Here is a 27835-nt window from a genome sequence, read left to right as displayed (position 1 = left end):
GGCCAGGTGTAGTGGTTCACACCTATGATCCCAGTGCTTTGGGAGGCTTAGGTGGGAGAATCACTTGAGGCCAGGAGTTTGAGACTAGCCTGGGCAATATAGTAAGATCCCGCCCCCCCATGTCTACTAAAAAATAAGGAAAAAAATTTTAAAGATCACTAATCAAGATCACCATAACAAATATAATAATGAAAAATTTTTAAATAGGTTGAGAATTACCAAAATGTGGCACAGAGGCATGAAGTAAGCTTGTGCTGTTGGAAAATGGCACCAACAGACTTGCTTAAGGCAGTGTTACCACAAACCTTTGGTTTGTTAAAAACTCAGCGTCTGCGAAACTCAGTAAAACAAAGTGCAGTAAAGCAAGGTATGCCTATATGATAGCCAGTCAGCATTCAAATGTCCCCAGTTGACATGTCGGCTTTTTTTTTTTTTTTTTTTTTTTCCAGTTTGAGTTGAGGCTAAACAAAGTCTACAAACTGCATCTGGTTGATACAGCTTATGGGTCTCCTGAGAATCTATTACAGCTTTGCCGCCTCCTATTTTTTTTTTCCTTGCCATCTATTTTTTGTACAGACTTGGTCAGTTGTTTTGAGGTATTAATGTTCTGGATATGACTGATAGTGTTTAGATTGGTGTTTAGCATTACACACTTTTTATTTTTTATTTAGTATTTTTAAACTATATGAGAGATTATTCTTTATTAGAGAAAGAAACTGAGTCTCAGGGAAGTCAGGGAACTTTAGAGTTTACACCGCCTGTAAGTTGCAGGGTCCTAATGAAAACCCATGCCTATCTAGCCCATGATTTCTAATTTTTTCCTCTGTACTTGATTTAGTGACTTCTGCATATTACATTGTATTTGCTGATTATTGATGCTTTTCAAATTTAAATACAAGTTAATTTCCAAATCACTTACATTCTTGGATTGTACTGGAATGTGTGAAAGTATTAAATATTAAGGCTTCTAAAACTTGGTGGGTTATACATATATATTTTTTTAATTTTTCTTATAGAGAGAATTGGGATTTTTTTTTCTTATAAATAGACTTGAAACTAAAATGTATTTGATCTTCTTTTAAAGTGACATCGATGTGGCCCAGCAGTTCAGCTTGAATCAGAGTAGAGTGGAAGAGATAACCATGAGAGAAGAAGTTGGGAACATCAGTATTTTACAAGAAAATGATTTTGGTAAAAGAGAAACAAATTACTAGCCATTAATTATAATGTTATATTGTGTTGCTAATAGCAATTTCAAAAGAAAACCAGACTATAGACAGAAAGACTTAAAATTTCATGTAATGCATTTTCATCAAGAAAAGAATTTGGCTTTCTACCAGTAGATTAAGCATTATTTTCATACTTAGAGCTAATTGTTTACCTACTTCTCTCCCTATATGCAATCATAGAACCTATATATTGATTTCTGCGAGGAGTCCCAACATTGGAGTGGTGATTACATTTAAACCATTTTGGAACAGTTAGTTTCCCTGTTATACTTGCTATTCAAAAACAGGTATTCAAAACTAGTAGCAAGGCATATTGTTTTTTAAGAGGCGGGGTCTCTGCTGTGTTATCCAGGCTGGATTATAGTACACTACAGCCTCGAACTCTTGGATTCAAGTGATCCTCCCACTTCAGCCTCAAGTAGCTGGGACTACAGGCACATGCCACTGTGCCCAGAACCAGATTCTTTTCTTGATGAAACACATTATAACGGGAAAGTTTCAGCTGTGACTGTTAATGTAACTTAACATACATACATATTTAGAGTTTATCAAACATATTTTAGGATCATTTAAATCTAGATCTAAGTTTGAATTTGCTAGTCATGCCCCAGTGTTGTAACTGTGTGTAATTGAGTCATTTTAAAAAATTCAGATGCTAAAGATTTAAAGTTTAAACTAGATATTTTAACATTTGAAGTAAGACTTCAGTAAGCAAATGTGACATAATTATAATAAATCATTAGCTGTTTTCTTTTATCACAGTGCTATTTCTAATCTTTCTAAACTAATGACAAATTAAAATTTGTTTAGGTGATTTTGGAATGGATGATCGTGAGATAATGAGAGAAGGCAGTGCTTTTGAGGATGACGACATGTTAGTAAGCACCACTACTTCTAACCTCCTATTAGAGTCTGAACAGAGCACCAGCAATCTGAATGAGAAAATTAACCATTTAGAATATGAAGATCAATATAAGGATGATAATTTTGGAGAAGGAAATGATGGTGGAATATTAGGTATGTGAGAAAATGATGGTTATTCGAGCATAAACAGAATTTCTTTATTAAGTTGTAAAGTTTTGGAAACAGTTGCTAATTCTGAGTCTTGAACAGCTTTAAGATATATATGAGTGAATTGTGATCAGTTGGTTCAATAGGACATTTCGGTAAAACTAGCCTCTTAAAATGTTGTAACAAAACCTAAATATGCTTATCTCAGAATGCTAAATTTTATTAGTACTTAAAACTGTTCTGTTTGTGTTTGATAGCTGTGTTAAGTAAATATTTTTTAAAATAGATAAATAAACTAGAAAATACAAATGAAGAATGAGATTTTTTTTTTATATACTAAGTGTTTTATACTTTTATAAACTACCTGGAGGAGAAACAGATAAAAATTGAATATATGTTTAAATTTTATCCCTTTTAACATAATTTTGTTTTTCCATTGATTGGCTATTGTGGTTTGGCATTTCTTTTTCAAATTATAACTTACATTCCCTATTTCAGATGACAAACTTATTAGTAATAATGATGGCGGTATCTTTGATGATCCCCCTGCCCTCTCTGAGGCAGGGGTGATGTTGCCAGAGCAGCCTGCACATGACGATATGGATGAGGATGATAATGTATCAAGTAAGCATTTCATGTTCAGTGATTCTGGGGATGATTGTATGGCATCCAGAAAGATACTTACCATAGAAGATGACAAACTAAAAGTTGTAGTTTTTAATGAATTATAAATATCTTTAAGTACAGTGCTTATGATTACTGGTTCTGATTCTATGTTTAATCTTGCACCCCTCCCCATTTTTTTGGCCAATTGGGTTCAAGTCTGGCGGGGCTTTCCCATTAACTAGAAAAATATTTTCTCTTAGTAATAACAGGATTTCTTTCCATTTCATGAAGAGATTTTTCTCCTCCCCATTTGTGGGATATATGTTATATACCAAAGCTTTTTGTGACTTTTTTTTTTTTTTTTTTAAACAGTGGGTGGGCCTGATAGTCCTGATTCAGTGGATCCCGTTGAACCAATGCCAACCATGACTGATCAAACAACACTTGTTCCAAATGAGGAAGAAGCATTTGCATTGGAACCTATTGATATAACTGGTAAGCATATGAACCTTTAGATTTATACAGCATACAACATAAGGTCCTATTTCTGGTTTTTGCCTGTCTACTGATCTGCTACTGTTATATTAGATAACTAGGCTTCTTGCTTTTTTCTGTTTTTTTGGCCTGTCTACTGATTTGCTACTGTTGCTTTAGTTAACTAGGCTTCTTGCTTTTATGTCACAGTCATCTGTCATAGAGTCTTTCTTCTATCCAATTATAATTTTGGGTATTTTGTAGAATGTCTGTGCAAGTTGCTGTGAAATACAAAAGTATAGAACAAGCTTTCTGATAATGCATATCTTAGTCTCCTGGGGTTCCCAGAAAGTTAGCAGCTTACTTGTGTAACAACTGGAAAACATTGGAAAGCATTTTTCAATAAAGTACAATTCTAAATGCTGTGCAGTTGGTCTACAAGCTGGAAAAAACTAAAAGTATTCTTTTAAAAAAAAAACAAAACTAGAGGCTGGTGTGGTGGCTCACACTTGTAATCCAGTACTTTGGGAGGCCCAAGCAGGAAAACCACTTGAGGCCAGGAGTTTGAGACCAGCTTGGGCAGTAAATATGGTAAGACCTGTCTCTTCAAAAAGAAATTTTTTTTTAAATTTTATGTACTCTTAGAATTTGCCTTTTTCCACACATTCTGAAAAAAAATTTTTTTTAATTTAAAAACTGGAAATGTCAAAATTTCTAGAATAATCTTTTTCTTGTAGTTTTTTTAAGTAACATTGCAAGACACATTATTTAATTTGAGGAAGGCTGCTTCTGAATGACAGACAATTTGAGATAATGGGGATATAAAACCTAACAATTTCTAGATGGTTTATGAGGACAGTAGGGTAGAATACTTGAAATTGATTACAGTGTAATTTAGACATAGTTTTTACCTTTAAGTAGAGCAAGATTACCCTTTTGGGTTTCCCATTGATGAGGGAAATGGGCAATTAAGTAAAATATATGCCGTATTAGGTGGTGAGATTAGAGAGAGACTCTCACTGTGTAACATCTTTTTGTATTTTTTTTTTAAGTGTTGAACCAAAAACCTTTGGGGTATGTCTGACAGGGTGAAATCTTGAGGATTTTATTTAACCTCATGTGCTTTTCTGCATTTTAAAAAAGTGAGGCAATACAACCTACTTGTAAGTTGTAAGGATTAGAAATGACTCTTAAAATGTCTAGGATGGAGTTACAGGTCTATCTGACTGGGCTTGGGTTTGTTTCATTCTATCAAGCAGCTTCCACAACTTCCATATGTGAATTACAACTTTTCTAATAAAAATAACAGTATTTACAATCATTAAAGAAAACTCAATCTGTGAGTTTGAGTGATGGGCCCTGTTTCAAATGAGAAAATGAGCCCAACTCTGAAGAGTGTGATATGTTCATTGTTTACAGTATAAAACTACATAGTCAAAAATGTGTTGGCCCTTGTGTCATTTTGCTTATTTTGTGCTAAAAGTCTATACATACTCATTCAGCAAATTTTTGTTGAATGCCTGTTGTGTTCCAGCCTCTCTTCTGAATGAATGGTGGTTGGAAAACATCAGTTAAAACATTCTATCCTCATGAAGTTTTAACTTCTCTGCTAGAGTCTGTGTGTAGAAAAGCAGGGGAATATAGTCAGTCCAGATCTTGTAGCTGTGCGTTCCATGCTGGCCTCTCAGGAAAATGATCTTATTTTTTATTATCATTCCAGTTAAAGAAACAAAAGCCAAGAGGAAGAGGAAGCTAATTGTTGACAGTGTCAAAGAGTTGGATAGCAAGACAATTAGAGCCCAACTTAGTGATTATTCAGATATTGTTACTACTTTGGATCTGGCACCGCCCACCAAGAAATTGATGATGTGGAAAGAGACAGGAGGAGTAGAAAAACTGTTTTCTTTACCTGCTCAGCCTTTGTGGAATAACAGACTACTGAAGGTAATATAGTTTGCAGAATTTTTACTTCATATACATTTTGAGCATCTAAAAAAAAAAGATTCTAAAACCTTCGAATCATTTTTGATCAAGTATTTTGCAACTGTATGGCACATTTTCTTTTTTCTCCCTTAAATCACAGTGTACTGGGCATAACTTCATGTGAAATATATGGATAAGTGAGACCTGCATTTCTAAAAGATGTAAAATGAATTTTCCTTACATTAAAAAGCCACTAACGTGTTTAATAATACTTCTCTCTGTAATAAATTATTAGTTATATCGTCTTAGTGTGTTTTACATCTGAATTCTTGAAATGTTTTCTGAATGAAACATGAGTGGTTCTCCTTTTTCCACAGTAAAGAATTCTGGCTTCAGGAGGTTTTTTGTTGCTTTGTTTTTTTTGTTTGTTTGTTTGTTTTCCATTTATAGGCTCTTTTCTGCTCACATTCCACAGTATTCCAAAATAAGACTCACAGGTGTCTGGTGAATGAAGCAGTGCTGTTAGGCTACTATTCTGTCTGAAGTTGAGATATGCACAGAACCTATTGATTTTACCGTGTATTTAGAATATAGTAATATATTCTAAATCTAAAGTATCCCAGAGCAACAAAGTTGTGCTCTTTATTGTAAGCCCTATCATATAATTATTTTTAAGAAGGTCCTTAAACTATTTATTCTTTGACTCAGTAATTTCATTATTAGAAATTTTTCCTAAGGAAGTAATTCAAAGTGTGGAAAAGCTATCTCTGTGAAAATGTTGATTACATTGTTGTTTACAGTTTAAAAAGAGAGAAGCCTGAAATTTTAAAAGTAGAGGAATGGTTCAAAATGAAATATTATGTAGCCATTAAAAGTAGTTTAAATGAGACCAGAAGCAGTGGCTCATGCCTGTAATCCCAGCACTTTGGGAGGCTGAGGGGAGTGGATCACTTGAGGTCAGGAGTTTGAGACCAGCTTGGCTAACATGGTAAAATCCCGTCTGTACTAATAATATAAAAATTAGCCGTGTGTGGTGGTACACACCTGTAATCCCAGCTACTCAGGAGGCTGAGGCACAAGAATCACTTGAACCCGGGGGGCGGAGGTTGCAATGAGCTGAGATTGTGCCACTGCACTCCAGCCTGGGCGACAGAGTGAGACTCCATCTCAAAAAAAAAAAAAAAAATAGTTTAAATGATAGCTAATAAGGTTACCATATGTAAGGGAAGAAAACACAATTTAAAGCTATTTTGTATGAGACCAGTTAGGATGAGTTTTAATTGATGAATATGAAAATAAACTGCAGGCAGATAAATAGAAAACCCCTTAAGGTTGTGAGATAATGGATACAGTTTTTTTAGTTTATCTAAAATGTCTGCAGTTATAATTTGAAAACTCATTTAAAATCGTTTTCAGATGGAATGAAATGTGAATATGATAAAAGCCATGCTAAATTATACACTTATATTTATTAGAACATACCTTTGGAAGATAGAAATCAGTGGTGACTTTTTAATTAGATTTATTTTATAATTGAAATTTTTCTTTTTTTTTTAATAGCTCTTTACACGCTGTCTTACACCGCTTGTACCAGAAGACCTTAGAAAAAGGAGGAAAGGAGGAGAGGCAGATAATTTGGATGAATTCCTCAAAGAATTTGAAAATCCAGAGGTTCCTAGAGAGGACCAGCAACAGCAGCATCAGCAGCGTGATGTTATCGGTTTGTTCTGTTGGAATAGTTCCTTGATGAAGTTCACATGAGTATTTGGCTTAAAATTTACCTTTATACTGTCAGAGTGAAAGAAATGAGGAATCAAAGATATACTCAAATGTTTGGGCAGGGAAATGCATTGGATCTCATTGCCTCATTTAAGTATGAAGCTTCCTGTCTTTCCAGAGGTTTAAGGTTCAGAACTGGCAGGGTAGATAGTCTGCTAAAGAATTGTCCTACATTGTACTGAGGGTAGGACTTGTCCTTTTAAGATCCCTTTTCCCCTTTACGTATATTGCTAAAAATTGAGTAAATCTTTATGGAGCTAAAATTTTATCTGGCCTTCTTCATTAAAGAAAGCATTATGTATGTCTTAGTGTACTAGTTTAAAAAATAAATGGTTCTATAATACTGTTCAAAACTGTATGACCTATGTTTTCTCTTCATATGACCAATTGCAGATGAGCCCATTATTGAAGAGCCAAGCCGCCTCCAGGAGTCAGTGATGGAGGCCAGCAGAACAAACATAGATGAGTCAGCTATGCCTCCACCACCACCTCAGGGAGTTAAGCGAAAAGCTGGACAAATTGACCCAGAGCCTGTGATGCCTGTAAGTAAGCAAATCTATCCATTAAGTCATTTGAAGGTATTCATACAGTCAGTAGCAAGTGGTATTTAGAGAGGCCTTTTAAAGTATCTTGGTTTTGACAGAAAATGGTAAGGAATGAGTCCAGAGGAAGAAGAGCAACAGGATATAGACAGTCCACTCGGAGTGAGAGAATATGTTCTGGGAGTCGGTGCAGTCTTTCCTGACTCTTTTTGAATAGTATTGCTTTAGAGTGCTCCAGAGTGAGCATCCTTGACTCTGAAGTTGGTTCTGATTTATTATTTGGCAAACATTCCTGCATACCTTCAGTACTAGGCAGTTTTAGGTCATCTTATTAAGTAATCAGAATAAACTTCAAATACCTGAGAAAATGTAAAGCAGTATCTGTCCGCTTCATTCAAACTTTGACTACCATTGAGTTCAGCTAGGATAGGAAAGCTAAGCAAGTATGAAGGAGGAAATAGTAGGGTTTGGTTTAGGGCTTTCCAATCTTAAGTCCATAGAATAAATGAATTTGTGCAAAGGGAGGCTTTTAGATAACCTTAGGCTTCTTGTTCAGCCTCCATCAAGAATACTCTGCCAATTTTAAGAACTAGTTTTCTGTGCCCTCTGGTGGTAAGAGTTGTCAATAAGAGCATTTTTCTGTATGAGCTCAGGAATAGGAACACAGTAATGAGTAGGTGACTTTCATAACCACCCTCCTTCTGGTAATTCTTTAGTTTCTTTTAAAGACTTTGGTTTTAATGTTCTTAACTCTTTCTGTAAAGCCTGAGAGAAGATATAGGAAGTGTACCCAGAAAAGCAATGTCCTCACTCCTATTATTTGCTGCCGTGAGACATTCAAGACTCTCAGAGTGAAAGCTTATGATTTATAAGTTACAATATAATAACCTTACAGAAGCTTTAGTAGTTAAAAAGCATTTGACTCCTGAAAAGTAAGTATGAAAATGAAACGTGGTTTAGGATAAGCAGTCAGTTTCTTTTGTAAGCTACTTCAATGTAGTTTTATAAAAAATCAAAAAAGATATATACTGTAATAAATTTTTCCTTGTGGGGAAGTATAGAAATATAATCTCAGTATTTCTTTTTGACTAGAAAACTTCAGCCACTGCGTATTTTCATATTTAAAATAAGCTACTTTAAAAGCATACATCTTAAATTGTCTTATTTGTATTGCTTTAAGCCTCAGCAGGTAGAGCAGATGGAAATACCACCTGTAGAGCTTCCCCCAGAAGAACCTCCAAATATCTGTCAGCTAATACCAGAGTTAGAACTTCTGCCAGAAAAAGAGAAGGAGAAAGAGAAGGAAAAAGAAGATGATGAAGAGGAAGAGGTAAACTAATTAATAATTTTCATTCCAGATTTAGCAAAAACCTCCAACCAGCTTTCTTTTATTTTTCATATTGGGGCTAACTTAATTGATGTTGAGCATCAGAGTTATTTAAAAATGTTAGAATATAAGCAAAATTTTACCATATTCTTCGTGGTATTGATCATCATTAGGAACATCAAATTTTATGCTGCGCTGTAACTCATTGGCTCTCTTGTGGGGTTTTGAAGGACATGGAATTGTCCTTACACTGATTTCTTGCTTGGCTTCTAAATTGCTTGTAGCTGCTTTTACTATCTTGTGGTCAGTGGTTGATTCTTACTGCTGTTATCGTCTGCTTCTGATATAACCTTTTCTGTATCTTTGGTGGCCTGGAAATCAGATAACCATATGTTTTCCACTTGTCTGGGTTTTGTTTTTGTTTTTCTTTTACTTGGACCAGGGTAAAGCATAACTTTGCTAAAACACTTAGACTGAGTGAAGGCTTAAATGACTTTTTCGTTTTACAAAGTAAGAGGTGTTTTAGGAATCAATTTCTTTTTCCTGGGGCATGTTTACACTGTTGAAGGTCTTTTTTCTTCTTTTTCTTCCTTATTTCTGGATCATTGAGGTTGTTGTTTAAGACTTAGAATTTATTCTTCTGTTTGATATTTTATCGGATATGTTACTTAAACCTTTAAATTTAAAATAAGGTGTCCTTTAGGTAGCATTGAAGCTGTTTAAATTTCTTCAAGACCAAAAAAGGTTATGGATTGGATAAATTTTCATTAGCATCTGTTCTTAATTCTAATAATAGTGCTTATCTTTAATATGAATATCTTATTTTAAAGCCAAAATTAGTTTCAGAGCCACTTCTACCTATGTGTGAGGATGTGCCATTATCTCAGACTTAGTTGTGAATGAGTATTAAAATAGTTGTGGTTTCTGTTATGGCTGGTATATAGTTTCACCATAGCCTGGGAACATCACAACTGCTGCCTTGCACCCACCTTGGACTTTAAAAAGTCATTTAGGCAGCATGTGGCTGAGAACTAGGTTGCTCAAGTGAAATATATAATAATGAGTATAGCCCATTCATTTTAAAACACCATATAAACCAATAATAAATCCTCAACTTAGGTAGTCTGCAGGCTCTTTGGTACTGCTCCACAATGAGATTAAGAGTCTGCCAGAACATAAGTCATCTAGAAAATCATGTTGCAATATTTATGTATGTATATTTAGTTGAAATAAACAGTATATTTAGTGGTACAGTTGATTTATATCCTGAAGTTCTTTAAGAGGGGCCAGTAACCAAAAGCTCCATGATCAGCAGCAGTCCACAGACCACATAGTGTGTGTAGATAGCATCCTTATAGCGCAATATAGAAGCATACTTTCAGCCAAATGTTTGCTTGCACATAGAGGACTTTGCCTTGTAATTTAAGAAAAACAAACTCTTCAGTTTGTACTCTAGATGCTAAGTGATTGCTCAGCAGCATTAAGTACAGTTTTCTATTAGTTCAAAATATACAATCTCAAGGTAATTTAGGAGCTTTTAGGAGATGTAGAAATACTTCATTTTTCATTGGACTTGTTTTGTCAGCTTTTTGGTGGTCATTTTTATTCAGGATGAAGATGCATCAGGGGGCGATCAAGATCAGGAAGAAAGAAGATGGAACAAAAGGACTCAGCAGATGCTTCATGGTCTTCAGGTATTGCTGCTGTTGTCTTAGAGGAAAATGCTTCATCAAAGGCTTTTGGCATTGTTCCCTGAAAAAAAAAAGTTAGATGCTGGAAACAGAAAGCATACCTTTGTCAAACTTTTTCCAAAACTACATTATTTTTTTTTTCTTTTTTTTTTTTTTTTTCTGGAGGGAGAGTTTTCTTTTCTTTTTTTTTTTTTATTATAGTTTAAGTTTTAATTAAATACATAAACTGTTAGGCCAAGAGTAAGCCGGAAAAGCATGCAGGAGAATGCTTGTGGTTTTCCTGAAAAGCAGAACCGTGGTGACATACCACACAACTCCTTTGTATGCCTGCACCTTCTTGTTTTTTGTTGAGTAAATTTAATGTGCTGAATCATTAAGTTTATTGGATCATTGTGTAGCATCAGACGTTACTTTTCCTTGTGTTTTAATGTCCTAGACATAGACAGGATATCTTGAATGTCTGCAAAATGCCAAGCAAGTTGCTCAAGGTTTCTTAAAATAGGACAGTTGACATTTATTTATTTTTTACTTTAAAAACTATAAGTGCTAGATTTTACTACTATATTACATTAGCTGTCTAAAGAAATTGGTTATTTTAATAATACATGTCAGAACAATTTTGCTGGTTTCTTGGACTTTCTTATTTGGATTTTAGATGTACCATAACATACTTTGGCCTTTTACCCTCTTGATTAATATGAGAATCACATACTATTTTAAAAAGTGCAATCTTTGTCCTAAGCAGAATATACAGTTTGTTTTTTCCAGTAACCAAAATTAGCATCTGTGTTAGTCTGTTTTGTGTTGCTCTAAAGGAATACCTGAGTCTGGGTAATTTATAAAGAAGTTTATTTGGCTCACAGTTCTGCAGACTATACAAGAAGCAAAGCACCAGCATCTGTTTCTGGTGAGGCCTCAGAAAGCTTATAGTCATGGTGGAAGGCAAAGGGGGAGCAGGTGTGTCACATGGCAAGAGAGGGCATGAGAGAGATGGCTAGGCTCTTTTAAACAAGCAGCTCTCGTGTTAACTAATGAGCAAGAATTCACTGACTGCCGCAGGGAGCGATTCATAAGGGATCTACCACCACCCCCATCCCCACCCCGTGACACAAACACCTCACTAGGCTCCATCTCTAACACTGGGAAATTACGTTTCAGCATGAGATTTGGAGGGGACAAATATTCAAACTGTATCAGCATCCTCACTGAATTACTACTTTATTGTACAGATTAAGTAACCCTTTTTTGGTTTTATTTCAGCGTGCTCTTGCTAAAACTGGAGCTGAATCTATCAGTTTGCTTGAGTTATGTCGAAATACGAACAGAAAACAAGCTGCCGCAAAGTTCTACAGCTTCTTGGTTCTTAAAAAGCAGCAAGCTATTGAGCTGACACAGGAAGAACCGTACAGTGACATCATCGCAACACCTGGACCAAGGTTCCATATTATATGAGGAGCTAGAAGCATTATAGCTAGTGTTTGATTCACTAGTGCTTACAAATTACCCCCATGTGTAGGGGACACAGAACCCTTTGAGAAAACTTAGATTTTTGTCTGTACAAAGTCTTTGCCTTTTTCCTTCTTCATTTTTTTCCAGTACATTAAATTTGTCAATATCATCTTTGAGGGAAACTGATTAGATGGGTTGTGTTTGTGTTCTGATGGAGAAAACAGCACCCCAAGGACTCAGAAGATGATTTTAACAGTTCAGAACAGATGTGTGCAATATTGGTGCATGTAATAATGTTGAGTGGCAGTCAAAAGTCATGATTTTTATCTTAGTTCTTCATTACTGCATTGAAAAGGAAAACCTGTCTGAGAAAATGCCTGACAGTTTAATTTAAAACTATGGTGTAAGTCTTTGAAAAGAAAAAAAAAAACACTTCTTTCCATCAGTAACACTGGCAATCTTCCTGTTAACCACTCTCCTTAGGGATGGTATCTGAAACAACAATGGTCACCCTCTTGAGATTCGTTTTAAGTGTAATTCCATAATGAGCAGAGGTGTACGCGAAATTGTGTTATGACTGATAACCTTCAGCTACAAAAAGATAGGACTGACCTGGTTTAAAGTGTTCTATTTTGTAAATCATTCCATTTGAGTCTTTCTGATGAACTTGGCTATCCTGAAATCTGTTATTTTAGTGAGGCTCCAAAATGAGCAAAGCTAGGCCTGATTAGAGTAGAGTGACTATTAAAAAACCTAACTTTCTAGGAGCTATAAATCAAAGTTTTAAAAAGATGTTTGGATATATCTGAGTATTCCAATCATGAAAACAGAAATTGCCCTGCCTACTACAAGGACAGACTGATGGGAAATTATGCACCTGGTCAACTTAAGCTTTTAAGCAGACGATGCTGTAAAAACTAACGGCTTATCTGATATTTATTGTAAGTTTTAGTACTGATCTCCTTTTCCAGTGCTGCACACTCCTGTGTTTGGAACTTTATTAGCGTTGCAACGAAATCCTATATCCAGTTTCCTGTAATTTAATTGAAGAAAAATACATCCAAATAAAGACTTTATTATTAACAGACCAGATAGCATCAGAAATCATGTGACTGTTATGATTATCAGAATATGTCTTAACTTTTTAGGGCAAAGTTAACACTGAAAGTTCTAGCTTAAGTGTTGAAACTTTTGTGGGAAAAAAAAATCACTTTTGAAACTCAGACTTCAGTGTATACCCAATAATTTAAAATTATGTGAAATGTTTTAAATTTGTGAACTCGTAATTACTGTTTTAATGATTCAGTTTCTTCAGAGTGGTAATTGTATAAAATTGCTATTGCAGCTTTATATTCAATATGATGTGCCTGTAAACCAAGGAGTTTTCCCCGTTTGTAAAAAGACATTGTAGATAATTGAATGTTTGATTTTAGAAAGGTCATTAGTTTCTTGTTACACATTTTGTTAGTCTGGTTTTTGTTGCTTATCGGGTTTAATATTGTTCTTGAAAATAGTTGATGCTATGTTATGTATAACTTTTCTAATAAAAGTTGTGTTATAAGCTGTACTTTTTTGAGTATTCATTATTCAGTTGGTGGTGGTCCCCAAGGGAAAGTTGGCTGAAAAAGTTAATAGAGCCAAACACTTCGTTTGCCTTACCTAGAATAGTTATCCATACAAACCAAATGAATTTTTCAAAAGAGGTCTTAGACTAAAAAATGGAAGACAGACTAGCTTGTCTCCAACCTTCTTTGTTAACAGAACTAGGTGATCTGAAATTTTAATAAATATATAATTGTTATGTGTGAAGGTATTAAGATTAAAAATGAAACCAACAAATGGCTGCTACAGAGGAAGCTTTGGGGCATAAATATATCTCTGTAACTGCTAAGTACATACAAACTGACATGCTATGTGTGTACATCCTTGGTGCTCCAAACAAGCTAGGTGGGTAGGCAGGTGCTAGAAATATCCTAGGTCAATCTGAGAAGCCAAACTGAAAACCAGGACGTTCAGTAACCTGACATGTACCCACTTTTACATTCTAGCCTCTGACTAGGCCTGTTGCCCCTGCCCCCGCCTCCGGCCCCCACTGTGAGCTTTAAAGCCCTGAGATTTTATGGTTTAAACCTTGATTTGAGTGTAAATTTGTTGCTGTTTTTAAAAGAAAAAAATCAGATTTTACTAAGCACCAATTATCCTGAAACCCAAAGCAGCTTGAATTTGGGGCTCACTGCCATAGATGCCTCTAGTAAAGAATTATGATTAATGTGAAAGTGCTGAGAGCCTAGAATATAGCATGCCACAGTACCTGGGGGAAGTTCCGAAATAGAAGATTCTCAGATGATAAAAAGCTTTTGCTAAAATTGAAAAAATGGCTCGGCATAGTGAGTAAAGTGAAATGATGTTTAGCTAGAGCAGAACCGTGCGTGTTTGAATTCAAAGGCCTAGGTGTAGACAGTAGAATCCAGTCTCTTGACTGTCCTGAAACTTGGAGTTACCAGAGTGGTACAGTGGGAAGAGCAATGGGCCAGAGGCCTAGGCCCCAGGCTGTAATCTTAATTTGATTATAGAACCTGAAACTTCTTAAGTGTCATTCTGTATCTGGGTCTAAAAGTGAAAGTCGAGTCCCACCGATTTCCAAGAGTTGTGAAAACCCTATGAGCTAATTAAAAGCAGTTTGAAAAGCAGCTAACATTTGTATGATGAAGATAACATTGGCTTTCATTCAGGCCGCTTAGGTGCACGCACTTGGGCAAGGTTTTAAACTTGGATTCTAATTCTAAAGTACGTCGTGAGGTGGACATCTCTACTTGGAGGAACCACATACACTTCTTTAACTTAATTTCTCTAAAACTGAATTCTACTTTACTACTTTAGACCTTCCTAATGCTTCATCTTTGGTGAGTGGCTCCTTCACCTTCGATGTCCTCTTGACCTGGTGCTTCAGTGTTCTATATTTCAAATAACCATTCCTTTGCTCACACTATTGAAGACTTGCAGAGATTACTTCAACAGCTCCAGTTACTCAAAATTTAGACTGTTACCTCTAAATACATTAGAGTCAACTGGCAAGTCAGCAGAGGGACTTTTAAACAGGTAGGACAGGAAAGTTTTTATTTCAAGACCATGCCCTAGCAGCCATCTGCCCTGCTTTCTGTATTCCCCGAGCTGTCTTCCCAGCTGTGCTCTAGGTCATGTGTGCAAACGCTTAGTGGCCAGGCAGGTCATGGAAATGAGTGAAGCAGCCAGGTGACTAGCAGTGGAGGGTGAGGAGGAACAGTGCTGAACTGGATGAAACGGCAGGGGCTCCCTTTGAGCTGAGCACAGTGTCTGCTCAAATGTCAGTAACTGGTGGTTCAGAAAAGGAGACAGAATATTGCCTCATTGCCTCAGGAAAGGCCAGAGGTCCAGATTCTTCTCACTCCTGATTTTAAAATGTGATAAATGATTCAAAACTGTTTCAATACCATGCAGGCCACCCATACCTTGGCAGACAGATCCAGCTCATAAACCTCAGGTTTGTGGCTTCTGTTGAGCTGACTTTGAGGACCACAAGGAAAGCAAGTTGTGCCACTTAAAGAAGCAAGGCTTTCTGGGCTCTTTCCTGTCACTGCTTCAAAGGCCACAGGCTGGCTGATTCCTCTTAAAGAATGCTGTCCAATTTTTTTAAGGCCCTATTTGATGTTCCATGCCCACGGGCAGTATCCTCACCTGACTTTATGCTTCATGTGCGCCCTGCTAACTTTGTGTGACAGCTGTTGTATAACATTCCCAACCTAGTGGAAATGTCTTCTGAAAAGCAGGACTCGAAAAATGTAAACCTAAAGACAAAAGTCTAATTTCCTCATATCTTCCAAAGCCAAACAATGCAGGGATTCTCAGATGTTAGTTAGCTCAAGAGTCAGATGGAAGATTGTAAACCTGTAGGCTTGACATTTAGCCAGGGAATTCTCATACAATTCAAGAAAATGAAGCTCTCCAACTTGAGCAAACTGGTACACTGTTATTTCTAGAAGGCATCTGGCCAAAGGGATTCTCAGGTCCTGTTCTAATTACCCCAGCTGTGACAGTCTCCTATTTGCTATGAAAATGAGTTAAGGGCACCAATGGGTGGCCAGTAATCATACCAGCAACGATCATCAAAACAGCAACACAGCTTCTGTCATTGATAGAGTGAGTTTGGTCCAGTGGTTGAGAACATGGGTTGGAATCCAAGAGAGGTGAGTTCAGGATTAGGTCTGCCTCTAACTAGGAACTGTGGTGACCATCTTAACTTCTTTAACTCTTGGTTCTCTCCTGAGGAAGCTCGTAAGACTCCTGTGAGGATTAAATAACATAATGCAAGGAAAGCACATAGTGCCTGGCCAGTGGTCGCCGCTATATATTAGCTGTTTTTCAGGCCAAAATACTTACTGAATGCTTTGCTCTGAGCAAGGAATGATACAACTAAGTGTACTGATGTGAACAAAACACAGTTGCTGTAAGTTTTGGTAAGTTTTTGGTAAGTTCAAGAAAGGACATCTCCAAAGAAGTAAACCTTCCTTCAATTCCCCTAGAGAAACTATTCCCCCATCTTCTCTGTTTCCATGATATTTTATTCATAACTCTGATAAAACTTTTCACAATATATCATACCTTACCTGTCTACTTCTCTTGACTAGCTGACTATGGATTTTTGGAAGACTTGTCTATAATTCCAGAACTACCTAATCCAGTGTGTGACTCTGAGTTAGGGTGCAATCAGTCTTACTGGCTTCAGCAAGACCATCGTACAGGATGAAAATAAAATAACTCCTATGAAGCCAATTTCTGTGAAAATTGGTTTTGAGAATAGAATATGAATTCTTAGAGTTTCTAAACATACAGTTCCTGTAAGCTTTGGTAAGTGTGTGTTATTTTGCTTAGAAAACAAAGGGGTCGGGCACAGTGTCTCATGCCTGTAATCCCAGCACTTTGGGAGACCAAGGCTGGCGGGTTGCCTGAGGTCAGGAGTTTGAGATCAGCCTGGACAACATACTGAAACCCCATCTCTACTAAAAATACAAAAAAATTAGCCGGGCATGGTGGCACGTGCTTGTAATCCCAGCTACTTGGGAGGCCGAGGCAGGGGAACCGCTTGAACCCGGGAGGCGGAGGTTGCAGTCAGCCGAAATCGCGCCACTGCACTCCAGCCGGGGTGACAGAGCTAGACTCCTTCCCCTCAAACCCCCTGCAAAAAAAAAAAAAAAAAAAAAAAACAGAGAAGGGAGAATAATTTATCTACCGCCTTCCATCTCCCACCAGTCAAAGATTTGCTCTTGGAACATTAGTTACTCATTTCTTCCAGGGCCACCAAGCTATCCCCTACCTCACCTATCAAAAGGCTCTTATGGGTATGTCCTTTTGAAATTGGTTCAGAGCTCCGCTAGCAGACGTGGCTGGATCAGAACAAAAGGCTAATGGCCCCGGATTCAGTTGCTACATTGACCAGTTTGGAAGCGAGCACCTCAGAGTTTAAATATGTGGTAAAATACAGGAGAATACTTGATTTGGGATTCCAAATCCCTACAATAATTCTTGGGTATGAAACCTTGCTTTCCAGAAAACAACAGTGTCATTTTCTTCATGCTGTTTGGAAGGTTATAGCAGCTGGTAAATTCTGAGTTTCTTTCCCCCAAGCCATCCAAAATTTGTTTAGATTGACTCTGCTGAAATAACAGAGACTGCCAGATTCCCTTGATTATAGGAGTTGTGTATGAAATGTCATCCTCTGCTCTACCAAGCCCCATGATCATAATGAGTGCCAAACAAGATAATGTATGCACATATACTTTGCAATCTGGAAAGCTCCATAAAGGTAGTTGCTATAATAACAAGGTAGCTTCTTTGGGAAGAAGAGTCCTCATATGAGATGAAGCTAACATTATGCCTTCATTTGAAAATCAATTTCAGCAAGGTAAAAGGATACAAGATAGTTCGGGTTGATTTCTTGGGGGAACCACTGCAAGTGTTACAAGCTTAAACTTCTCAGGGAATTTCAGCACTTAAGGCTTTTCTTGAAGGGACTCTGGGGCAGAAGCAGCTTTCCCCAAATTCCTTGAAACTTTGTCCCCGTTGATAGTCTCCATAAACACAACACTAAGGGATAAAATTAATGAAGAAAAGAGGGGGATTTCAACTCAACATTTATTGAACACCAGACACCATGCTAGGTGCTAATAGCATACAAAGACATAATCCTTGTGATTATACCTTGAAAGATTAGAAGAAAACAGTGAGTGGCATTTAAACTACACCTTGAAAAATTAGTGGGATTTATTCAACAGGTGGCATGCAAGGGACAGGAAGAAAGGGTGTTCCAGGAAGAAAGAATAGCACAGGCAAAGGCATGGAGGTAGAAAGGAATGGCACTGATTTGGAAGACCAAATATAAGGAAGCAAAGCCAAGGTAGCAGTCAGAGGACAGAAATCACTCTCAGGCTAAGCAGCTTGGCTAAATGTGCTACCAATTATTAGGCTCAAAGACCACCTTGACTTCAGATAGTCTGCTGTGCATTTCTATGTTTACAAGAAGTGTGGCCTCTCCTACAACAGCCTTTTTGGCTTTTAATCAGATCCTGTAGGTTTGTTTTCGTTCTCTTTTTTTTTTTTTTTTTAACCTCCACAAACCAAACAGAATAGAAAGCTGAAAAACATTTCCAGACAAGAGTGTGCTTGAGGAGTGGGACCATTTTTATAATTCCTTCTGGTTCCAGTTCTGTTTGCATATGAGCCTTACTGCCAGGAAACCTGAGTGGGCCCATCATGACTCTGGAGGCCACAGGCGTGTCTCACACTGACAGCCTGGGAGCATCAGGGGAACACTGAGCCCTGGAAAATCATGTAGGAGAAGAAAGAGCTGGAGGCTTCCAATGTCCTCAGACCCTTCCCTGGGTTGCTGACAGGGGCAGTCATGGCCAGGATTGGCAGAAGGGGTAGGACCAAAGGTAGAGGGCAGAAGGGCATACAGTTCAACAACAAGCTTTCCTGGAACAAGCTTTTCTTCTTCCTTGAGCAGAGTGTACAGCAGAATGCCTTCAGGATTGCCCAACAGGTTAAGAGCTTAGGCACAAATGGTTAAGAGCTTAGGCACAGTCACTTTTGCTCTTAGAAGAATTACATAGTGATAACAATGCTACAACTTATTTCCCACTTAATAATAATAATAATATACTTATTATGGCTAGAATTTGTGAAATACTTTCTATGAGCTAGCACTATGTTAATCATGTCACATGCATTCATCTTCCCAACATCTCTATGAGGTAAATCATATTATTATTATCATAACTTTATCAACAGATGTGGAAACTCAATATGGCCTAGACTATAATTGTCATTGAAGATTCCATTTGTTCCTCTATGTTTCGCAGCTCAGCTAAAGTTAGGCGAGGTCACATGACAAGTTCTGGCCAATGGGCTCTGAGAAGAAGTGAAGCACAGCTCTGAATTAAGGCAGTGAAAGCCCATGTGCACGTCTCCTCCATCTCTCTCTTTCCTGGACCCCTGGTGGTTAAGGAGGGTAGAAGTGCCACAGAAACTACTAGGTGATGGAACCTCCATCAGGCTGGGTCCCTGAGTGACCGGAGGGAACAGAGCCTTTTCGCAGACCTGGAATAGATACACATGAGGACCAAGAGATAAGCCTTTGTTGTGTGAAGCCACTGAGAGGTCAGTGTTAATTTATTATTGCTACATAACCTAGTGTATCCAGGTAATACACTGAGGCCTCAAGAAGTTTAGTAACTATAGATTGAGTTAAGTGATTACGCTGGAACTAGAACCGCAATTTCCTGGTTCCCAGACAAGTCTTTTTTTCTACTACACAAATCCGAATCTGTGATAAGGGCCACAGCTTCCATTGCACCATCCACTCTGGTGTGTAGGAATGACTTCGGAACCTATCCATGAAAGACCCAACACATTTGGGATGCCTCTTCATGGCAGCTAATCTATGAGCTCTGACAGGGAAGGCTGGTTAGAGGCAGATGTGCAGACTGAATTTCAAAGTAGACCCTGCTTGTGACAAAGCTTAACTGTCACTAAAGCTACTTTACAAGCACAGTGGTCGCCAAACAGCCTCACAAAGTAACAGAAATTTACCATGATTCAGACCCTAAGGCTTGCCCAATTTGCTTTTTTTTTTTTTTTTCTTCAGACAGGGTCTCGCTCTGTCATCCAGGCTATAGCACAGTGGTGCAATCACGGCTCACTGTAGCCTCAACCTCCTGGACTCAAGCAAATCTCCCATCTCAGCAACCCAAAGTGCTGAGATTACAGGCGTGAGCCACTGCACCAGCCTGGGGCTTACCCAATTGGCTAAGGAAACTCCAAGCAGATTCTTTGCTCTGAATGCTCCAACTTGGAGTATCCAGATCATAGGAAACTTAAATCAGAAGTCCAATTTATTGACTGGGCATGGTGGCTCACTGACTGGAGATCAGTGATATCCAAGACACCATTCCTGCCCTATCACAGTATCTTAGGAGACACAGATGAATAAGAATGCAATTGAAACAATTTTATAGATGCCGGATTGGGCTATGCAGCAGGTATTAGGGACTTGGATTGGGGAGTCAGGAAACATTTCTGGACGAAGTGACAAATACTGAGCCTTGAAGGATGCCCAAGAGTTAGGAAAGGAGAGTGGCAAGCAGAGTTCTGGTTTAAAGGGACAGTATGGGTGATGGCTCAGGGGGTGGACAAGCTTGCTGAGCTGTTTCCCTCCACAGAGTGCAGAAAAATAGGGCCTTTCTGGAAGCAAGAGAAAGGCTGTCTGTTACCTGGGCTTCTAGGTGAGTAGCCAGGAAGGGGAGAAACGGCTTGAGATTCTGTTTGCTCTCAATCTTTGTCCGTCCCAAAATGCAGAACACTAAGTCTAGTGGCCTGGGACACATTTTAGTTTGTCTTTTGATCCTTGACAGTATTTAAGACATGTTGAGGGTGGGCACGACGGCTCATACCTGTAAATCACAGCACTTTGGGAGGCTGAGGCGGGAGGGTCACTTGAGCCCAGAAGTTCGAGACCAGCCCGGGAAACATAGTGGGATCCCTTCTCTACAAAAAAAAAAAAAAAAAAAAAAATGGCCAGGCTAGGTGGCACACGCCTGTGTCCCAGCTACTTGGAAGGCTGAGGTAGGAGAATTGCTTGAGCCAGGGAGTTTAAGGCTGCAGTGAGCCATAATGATGCCAATGCCCTCCAGCCTGGAAGACAGAGCAAGACTCTGTCTCTAAAACATGAATGAATAAATTCAAGTTATTAATTTACAATAAGAAATATAGTTGTCACAAGGCTCACAATGATTTTGTTGGCCTGACTAATCAGCACATTCTCACAGTTAATGCAATTGATCACTAGTTCATCCCCGAGACTAATTCTTGACCTGGCTTCTGCAATATCTCACTCTTAATCTCTTTGATGTTTGTTTTTCCTGCTTCACTGGAAGCTTATTCTTAAATTCCTTCTTAAATTCCTTTGTTGATTCCTCTTCATCTCCCAGTTCTTAATACTGAAATACCCCAAGGCTTAGTCCATGACTTCTCTTTTCCGTCTTTACATTCCCATAGTAATTTCTTCCACTCTCAGGACTTTAAATACCATCTACGTGCTGATGACTTTTAACTTGATGTTTCCTTCCAGCTGTGACTTTTCTCTTGAACTCTTGGCTGACTGATTGATATCTTCCCTGGGATATCTAACAGACATCTCAAATTTACCATCTCCAGAGCTGACCTCCTCATCTTCACCCACAAATGAGCTCTTCTGCTCCTTCACCATCATAATTAGTCGAACTGTCCTATCAGTTGCTCAGACCCACAACCTTGGAATAGCCCTTGACTCATCAGTTTCTCTCACACGCACCACTTCACACCCTCCGACAAATCCCACTGCTCTAGCTTCAAAAAATAGCTAGAACTTAACCACTTTTTACCACCTTTATTGCTACTATCCAAGTTCAAATCACCATCCTCTCTTTCCCTAGATCATTGCAGCAGCCTCCCAACTGGGGTTCCTTTCCACTAGCATACTCCCCTCCCTCAAACTCTTCCCAACACAGAAGTCAGAGTGATTATGTTTGTCAGATCACATCATCCCTCTGTTCAAAACCTCCCGATGGCTTCCCATCTCTCTTGGAGTAAACGGCAGTCATTACAATGGACAATAAGGTCCCATGCAACTTCTGTAGGTCCTGGTTCCTATAGTAATTCCTTTTCCCCCTGCCCCATGCCATTATCTCTCTGATCGCATTTTCTACCACTTTCCCCCTTGCTCACTCCACTCCTTGTTATGTCTAGAGCAAGCCTCCTTGTTATGTCTAGAACAAGCCAAACCCATCCCACTTCAACATTATTTCTACTGGCTACTTCCTTTGCCCAGAACGGTCTTCCCTCAGATGGCTACATGGCTCATTTCCTCGCCTTCTTTAAGTCTTTGTTTAAATCGATCTTCTCAAAGAGGGTTTGCCTGACCAACATAACAAAAATGGAAACACCCCTAGCAATTCCAATACCTCTCCTCTGCTTTAGTTTTCTCCATGGCCCACAATTAAAGTACTATGTAGTATGTGTGCGTGCGTGTGTGTGTGTGCGTGTGTGTGTGCATGTGTGTGTGCATGCCCGTACATGCATGGATCTCCGTTAGAATAAATGATAAATGTAAACTTCATGAGGGCTGGGGGTTTTGTTTTATTAATTCACCCCTGTATCTTCAAGACCTAAACAAAAATCCCTAAAGCATAGAAGATTTTTGATACCTGTTTTAGATAAATAATTATTCTACAGCTTACACATACAGCAAACTATGTGTAGAATATCGCCTGGTGAGCATGGATTTGAACAGGGACAGTATCTGATGAGCTAAATATTTTAATGGCATCATTTTAGAATGCAGATGTACCTGTCATAGTGACCAAAGTATTCCAGTCTGTTTGGCCACTGATTTTCCACTGCCAATGTTATCTTTCAGGAATGAAGTAATTCCCCTGAAAAACTGATCTATTTATTTTCTTCAAACATATTGTTATCATCAACCTGGTGATAGTTGAAGCTTACTTTGGTTAAGGAACCATTCTCCATCTTCTGTAGAGTTACATTGTGTCCATTATGTGCTGATTGTTAATTTAACTCTCAAAGAACAGCTCCATTTGAAGTCCCCTGTTCCCAAGTTCTTGAAAGCACTGCCCCTTTATGGGGAGTTCATTCTCACATTTTTCTCCTAGGTTCTGTTCAGCTGAATTAAGTTCTTCCTTACCACAACATCTGGCAAAGATGGCAACGGGTGTTTAGGTAGGTGAGCAAGCACTCTTGTGTAGCATCATTTTATCTTTGGCATCAAATAGATGCTTGTACAAATTTCAACCAGCAGAGGATCCTGTAGTCTGATTGTCCTTTTCTATCCCTGTACGCTTTCCTAAGATGTGGGGTAAAACTTCATGATCAATGATGATGGGGGAAACCCTCTCATTGTCTCACACACACAGGATTACGCTAACCAATTATAGATTGGCTTCTACCTTCAGCACTAATTGATACTACTGGTCAATTCCTTCACCAGTGCCTGTACTTTTAATGATTAATTTAAAAGACTCCCCAGATCTGCTCACACTCCCTCCTTCGGCCCCCTTAAATTTAGCAGACAACTTGCTACATGCTTTAAGGAAACATTCAGGCACTCACTCTTGTATTTGTGGTCAGCTGGTGGTCCATAGTCTCCCTCACGTGTCTGGTATTCGGTGGCTGTGTTCAAGGACGATGGACATAACTAGACAACGTGCCACATACAATCTAGCAGGCTAACCCAGGCTTAAGAGGGTTTTCAAGAGCAACAAGTGAGAACAAGCCCCAATGCACAAACGTGGTTCAAAGCTCAGCTTTTTTTCATGTTTGTTATTGTCTAAATAGCCTAAATAGCCAAAGCAAATCAATTTTTTTTTTTTGAGATGGAGTCTCACTCTGTTGCCCAGGCTGGAGGGCAGTGGCATGATCTTGGCTCGCTGCAACCTCCGCCTCCCAGGTTCAAGTGATTCTCCCGCCTCAGCCTCCTGAGTAGCTGGGATTACAGGCGCGTACCACCACGCGCGGCTAATTTTTATATCTTTAGTAGAGCCATGTTGGCCAGGCTGGTCTCAAACTCCTGACCTCAAGTGATCTGCCCACCTGAGCCTCCTAAAGTGCTGGAATTACATGTGTGGGCCATCGTACCTGACCACAAATCAAATTTCTAAGCCCAGACTCAGTATGAGAGGGTGGTACTCAAGCAGTGTGGATTCGGGAAAGGGGATTATTATTGTGGACATTTGAAAAAATAATCTAACATGATGTTGTTGTTGTTGTTGTTGTTTTAAACTATTTGGGAGCCCTCTGTACTATAATTCTCCTGAAAGCAATTTTTAAAATTTGAATAATTCAGGGTAACACCAGAAAAAAAAAATACTTCTTCCCTGTACACTGTTGCAGGAAAACAAATTATTTGAAAATGCATTGTTTTAATTCTGCAGGGTTTATGCATTCTTCTTTGTCTCCCTAGCATCCTTTCCTTTGAAGAACCACTTGTCTCCATACAGTGATTCTAGTGAGGTTGTCAGTCACAGTGCCTTATCCTAGTCCTTTCCATCCCACTTCCTGACTCGGGTCTGGCTAAGCCTCAGAGGCTGGTCGAGGAAGAGAACACATGACCAAGCAGAACCAATCACATGCTTTCCCTGGGAGTGATAGGTTGGGGTGGGGTAGAGGGAATCGTCTGTCTGCTGGAGGGTATGAAGCTGGAGCTAAAAGTCAGCCGCCATATTTCCCAGCATATAGAGAAATCCTGTCTGCAGAGTGAAACAAATCAGCAAAACAGGGAGGAGAAATTGGAGGCAGTGACCCAGGGGCATTGAATTCTGGTTCTGGTTTAAGAGGTCCTGGTTCCTACAGTAATTCCTTCCATTCTGCTTTACCAAAATACCCTTTTCTGATGAGTGACCCAACACACTCCCTTCTCCCTAAGCCAGCTTGAGCTGAGTTTTCATCACGTGCAGCCAAGAGCCCTGACTGATTTGAAACCCTGTAATAGCTATTAAATCAGCTCATCCTCTCATTCCAACCCAATCACCGTCTTCAGCCGTCAGCTCCTGAATGCTTTAAAACTTCACTAGAGAAAGTGCTGTCATGAAGGGGGCATGGAGGAGCAAGGAAAAGCAGCCTGAAGGAAATGAATGGACCGTTGGGATAAGGAAACAGACAGGATGAAAAATTACCTCTCAGACAGCAGAGTGGGGAGACAGATAAATGGGAGACTTTTGGCAGCCAAGAAAGTAAATGAAAGGATAAGAAAGATGACATGGAATGCTAAGAACAGTATTACCTGAAACACTCACAGAAGTAAGAGCTCGGAACAATGGCTCTGGGGTTGTCAGTGGTTGTTTTTTGGGAAAAAAAATATACTTAGGATGGTCATGAAAAAGAAAAGAGAAAGAGCAATGAGTGAGCCACCCCACTGCACATTGAAATGAAAAATGAGTTGTGAAGAGAATTACTTCTTGAAGGAAGCACAGCCCTGTTACTTTTAAATTTTGGTATTCTATCAAAATTCCATTAAAATGATACAGGCTTATCCTCACATACAGAAGCTAGATTATGTGCAGCTTTCCCAAAGGATCATATTGTAACATGTGATCTAGGGTAGTTATGTTCCAACATTCTGTTCGTTTGGCATAAAACTAAATCCTTTTCAGCACCCTACCTTGTTTTCTCATACCACCTTAATGCTTTTTTTTCCCTGCAACTTTTACATTTGTTTGCCAGGGTCTCCCAAGGTCTCCCAAGATCTCAACACCCTCACATTCATCCCCCAAGGGCCACCCCAGGTTTTTCAAAAGTAACACTCTTGGTCTCACCCAGAAACGATTTCTATAATGATGCACACATAATGTAAGTATTCCACTGAACTATGTTCAGGAATTGGCCTAGCATCTGTGTGGTTTGTTTGCAGTCCTTTGATTGGAGATGAAAGGGCTCCTGAGAGGCTAAAGGAAGGATGACTCACGGTAGCTGTCAACAGTATCTGACCCGCTCTAAGTACAGAATCTCTGCTATGCTACTGGATTTAATTGAGCATCCAATAAAATTATATATGTGGAAATGCTTTAAAAAGTAACTTCGAAATGTACTGATAATTTTAATTATATTTTGGTATTTCCTACCTTTATCCCTTCACTCAATTCACTCAGACTATGGTCTGTTTCTGAGTTATATGGAAATGTTGCTTGACTTGTGACCCACTAGATTTATGATGTGATGACCCTGTCTCACCTGTCCTCAAGAGGTAAATCCTGACATTGTGGAGATGTGTCCAGCTCCCCTGCCTCAGAGCAGCAGCCTCCCTGTGGCTGTTCCTAGAGGTGCCCTGGCATCCAGAGCTTAGCCCTTCCTGTTCCACCCTCCACCCGCCCTGTGCACCCTACCCACGCACTGACTGGCTCCAGCCTCTGGAGACCTGTTCTGGACAGGATATTTATCAAATAAAGTAGAGAAATTAATATTAAGAAATGTTATTAGGGCCAGGCACAGTGGCTAACATCTGTCATCCCAGCACTCTGGAAAGCCGAGGCAGGAGGATCACTTGAGGTAAGGAGTTCGAGACCAGCCTGGCCAATATGGTGAAAAGTCTACAAATAATATAAAAATTAGCCAGGCATGGTGGTGCATGCCTGTAGTCTCAGCTACTCAGGAGGCTGAAGCAGAAGAATCGCTTGAACCCAGGAGGCAGAGGTTGCAGTGAGGCGAGATTGTGCCACTGCACTCCAGCCTGGGCAATGGTGCGAGACTCTGTCTCAACAACAACAACAACAACAACAAAATAGAAAAGAAAAGAAGTGTTATTAGAACCAAAGGCAGAATGGAGGCCAGCATAGGACCAAAGGGAAAGACAAAACAGAGCCCTGAGAAACAGCGGTCCCATAGGTTTGAGAATCAGAAGATGAGATTCAAATTTTAAACTTCACCACTTACATACTCTGTGCCATGTAGCTGCCCAATAAATAGTAAGCAATTACTTTCAGAGCTTCAATTCCAACTCCTTATATGTAAAATATGGAAGCAAATACTTACTGCAGAGGGTTGTTGTAAAGAGTGAATAAGATAATGTATAAAAAGTGAAGAGAGGAGTTCTTGCCACAGAATTAGTGATCAATAAAAGGTATCTACAACTACTACTACCATCATTATTGTTCTAAAAAGCCTGAAAGAAAACACGTCTCTGATTCCCTTAAATAGTTGGCGCAGACAACAGGGTATTCAACATTATAACAAATTTGTTTTTGGTGTAAGAAAACTGGTAGCAAATAAATTACAAGAAAGTGCCAATTTTTCATTTTTGCCTTAAGGTATATGTGTTTATATCCAACCTAGGCCATCCTGATTTGGTTTAAAAAAAAAATTCTCAGAGAAAAAGTCCAGTTCTATGAAATGAAGTCCATACTGGAAGAATCATGTTTAGGACTTAGGAAACCAGTGTTCAAGCCCTGATTTAGTCTCTGTTTCTTCTTACACTTTTATTAATATTTTTCATATTTAGAAGCTGGAGACAGGGAAGGGAAGTAACTTCTCAGAAATGCTGAATGATTTTAGGTCTCTCTCTTAGTCCATCTGGTGCTACTCTAACAGAATACCACAGACTGGATAATTTACAAAGAAGAGAAATTTATTTATCTCAGTTCCGGAGGCTGGGAAGTCCAAGATCCAGGCACTGGAAGGTTCAATCTTGGGTTTCAAGAAGGACTCTTGTTGCTGTCATCCTCTGGA

At 38.8% G+C, this 27835-nt stretch overlaps 1 protein-coding gene across 5 annotated transcripts in view; it reads left to right on the top strand.

Annotated features, from left to right (window-relative positions):
• RAD21 (RAD21 cohesin complex component) overlaps nt 1–13598 on the top strand; it is a 29024-nt gene extending 15426 nt beyond the window's left edge. For all 5 annotated transcript variants that reach the window (XM_004047457.5, XM_019032178.3, XM_019032180.3 and 2 more), the window contains exons 5-14: nt 1085–1191; nt 2040–2246; nt 2739–2864; nt 3219–3341; nt 5041–5264; nt 6804–6963; nt 7416–7564; nt 8745–8894; nt 10502–10585; nt 11843–13598. In XM_004047457.5, the coding sequence (XP_004047505.1) occupies nt 1085–1191; nt 2040–2246; nt 2739–2864; nt 3219–3341; nt 5041–5264; nt 6804–6963; nt 7416–7564; nt 8745–8894; nt 10502–10585; nt 11843–12034 (1522 nt within the window). In that variant the 3' untranslated portion in view covers nt 12035–13598. The remainder of the gene's footprint in view (nt 1–1084; nt 1192–2039; nt 2247–2738; nt 2865–3218; nt 3342–5040; nt 5265–6803; nt 6964–7415; nt 7565–8744; nt 8895–10501; nt 10586–11842) is intronic.
• The last annotated feature ends 14237 nt before the right edge of the window (nt 13599–27835 follow it).

The sequence above is a fragment of the Gorilla gorilla genome, chromosome 7 (assembly GCF_029281585.2).
Source record: "Gorilla gorilla gorilla isolate KB3781 chromosome 7, NHGRI_mGorGor1-v2.1_pri, whole genome shotgun sequence".
NCBI classification, from domain to species: Eukaryota; Metazoa; Chordata; class Mammalia; order Primates; family Hominidae; genus Gorilla; species Gorilla gorilla.
The sequence above is the reverse complement of the archived record's forward strand: the minus strand, read 5'-3'. Positions and strand labels throughout refer to the sequence as shown.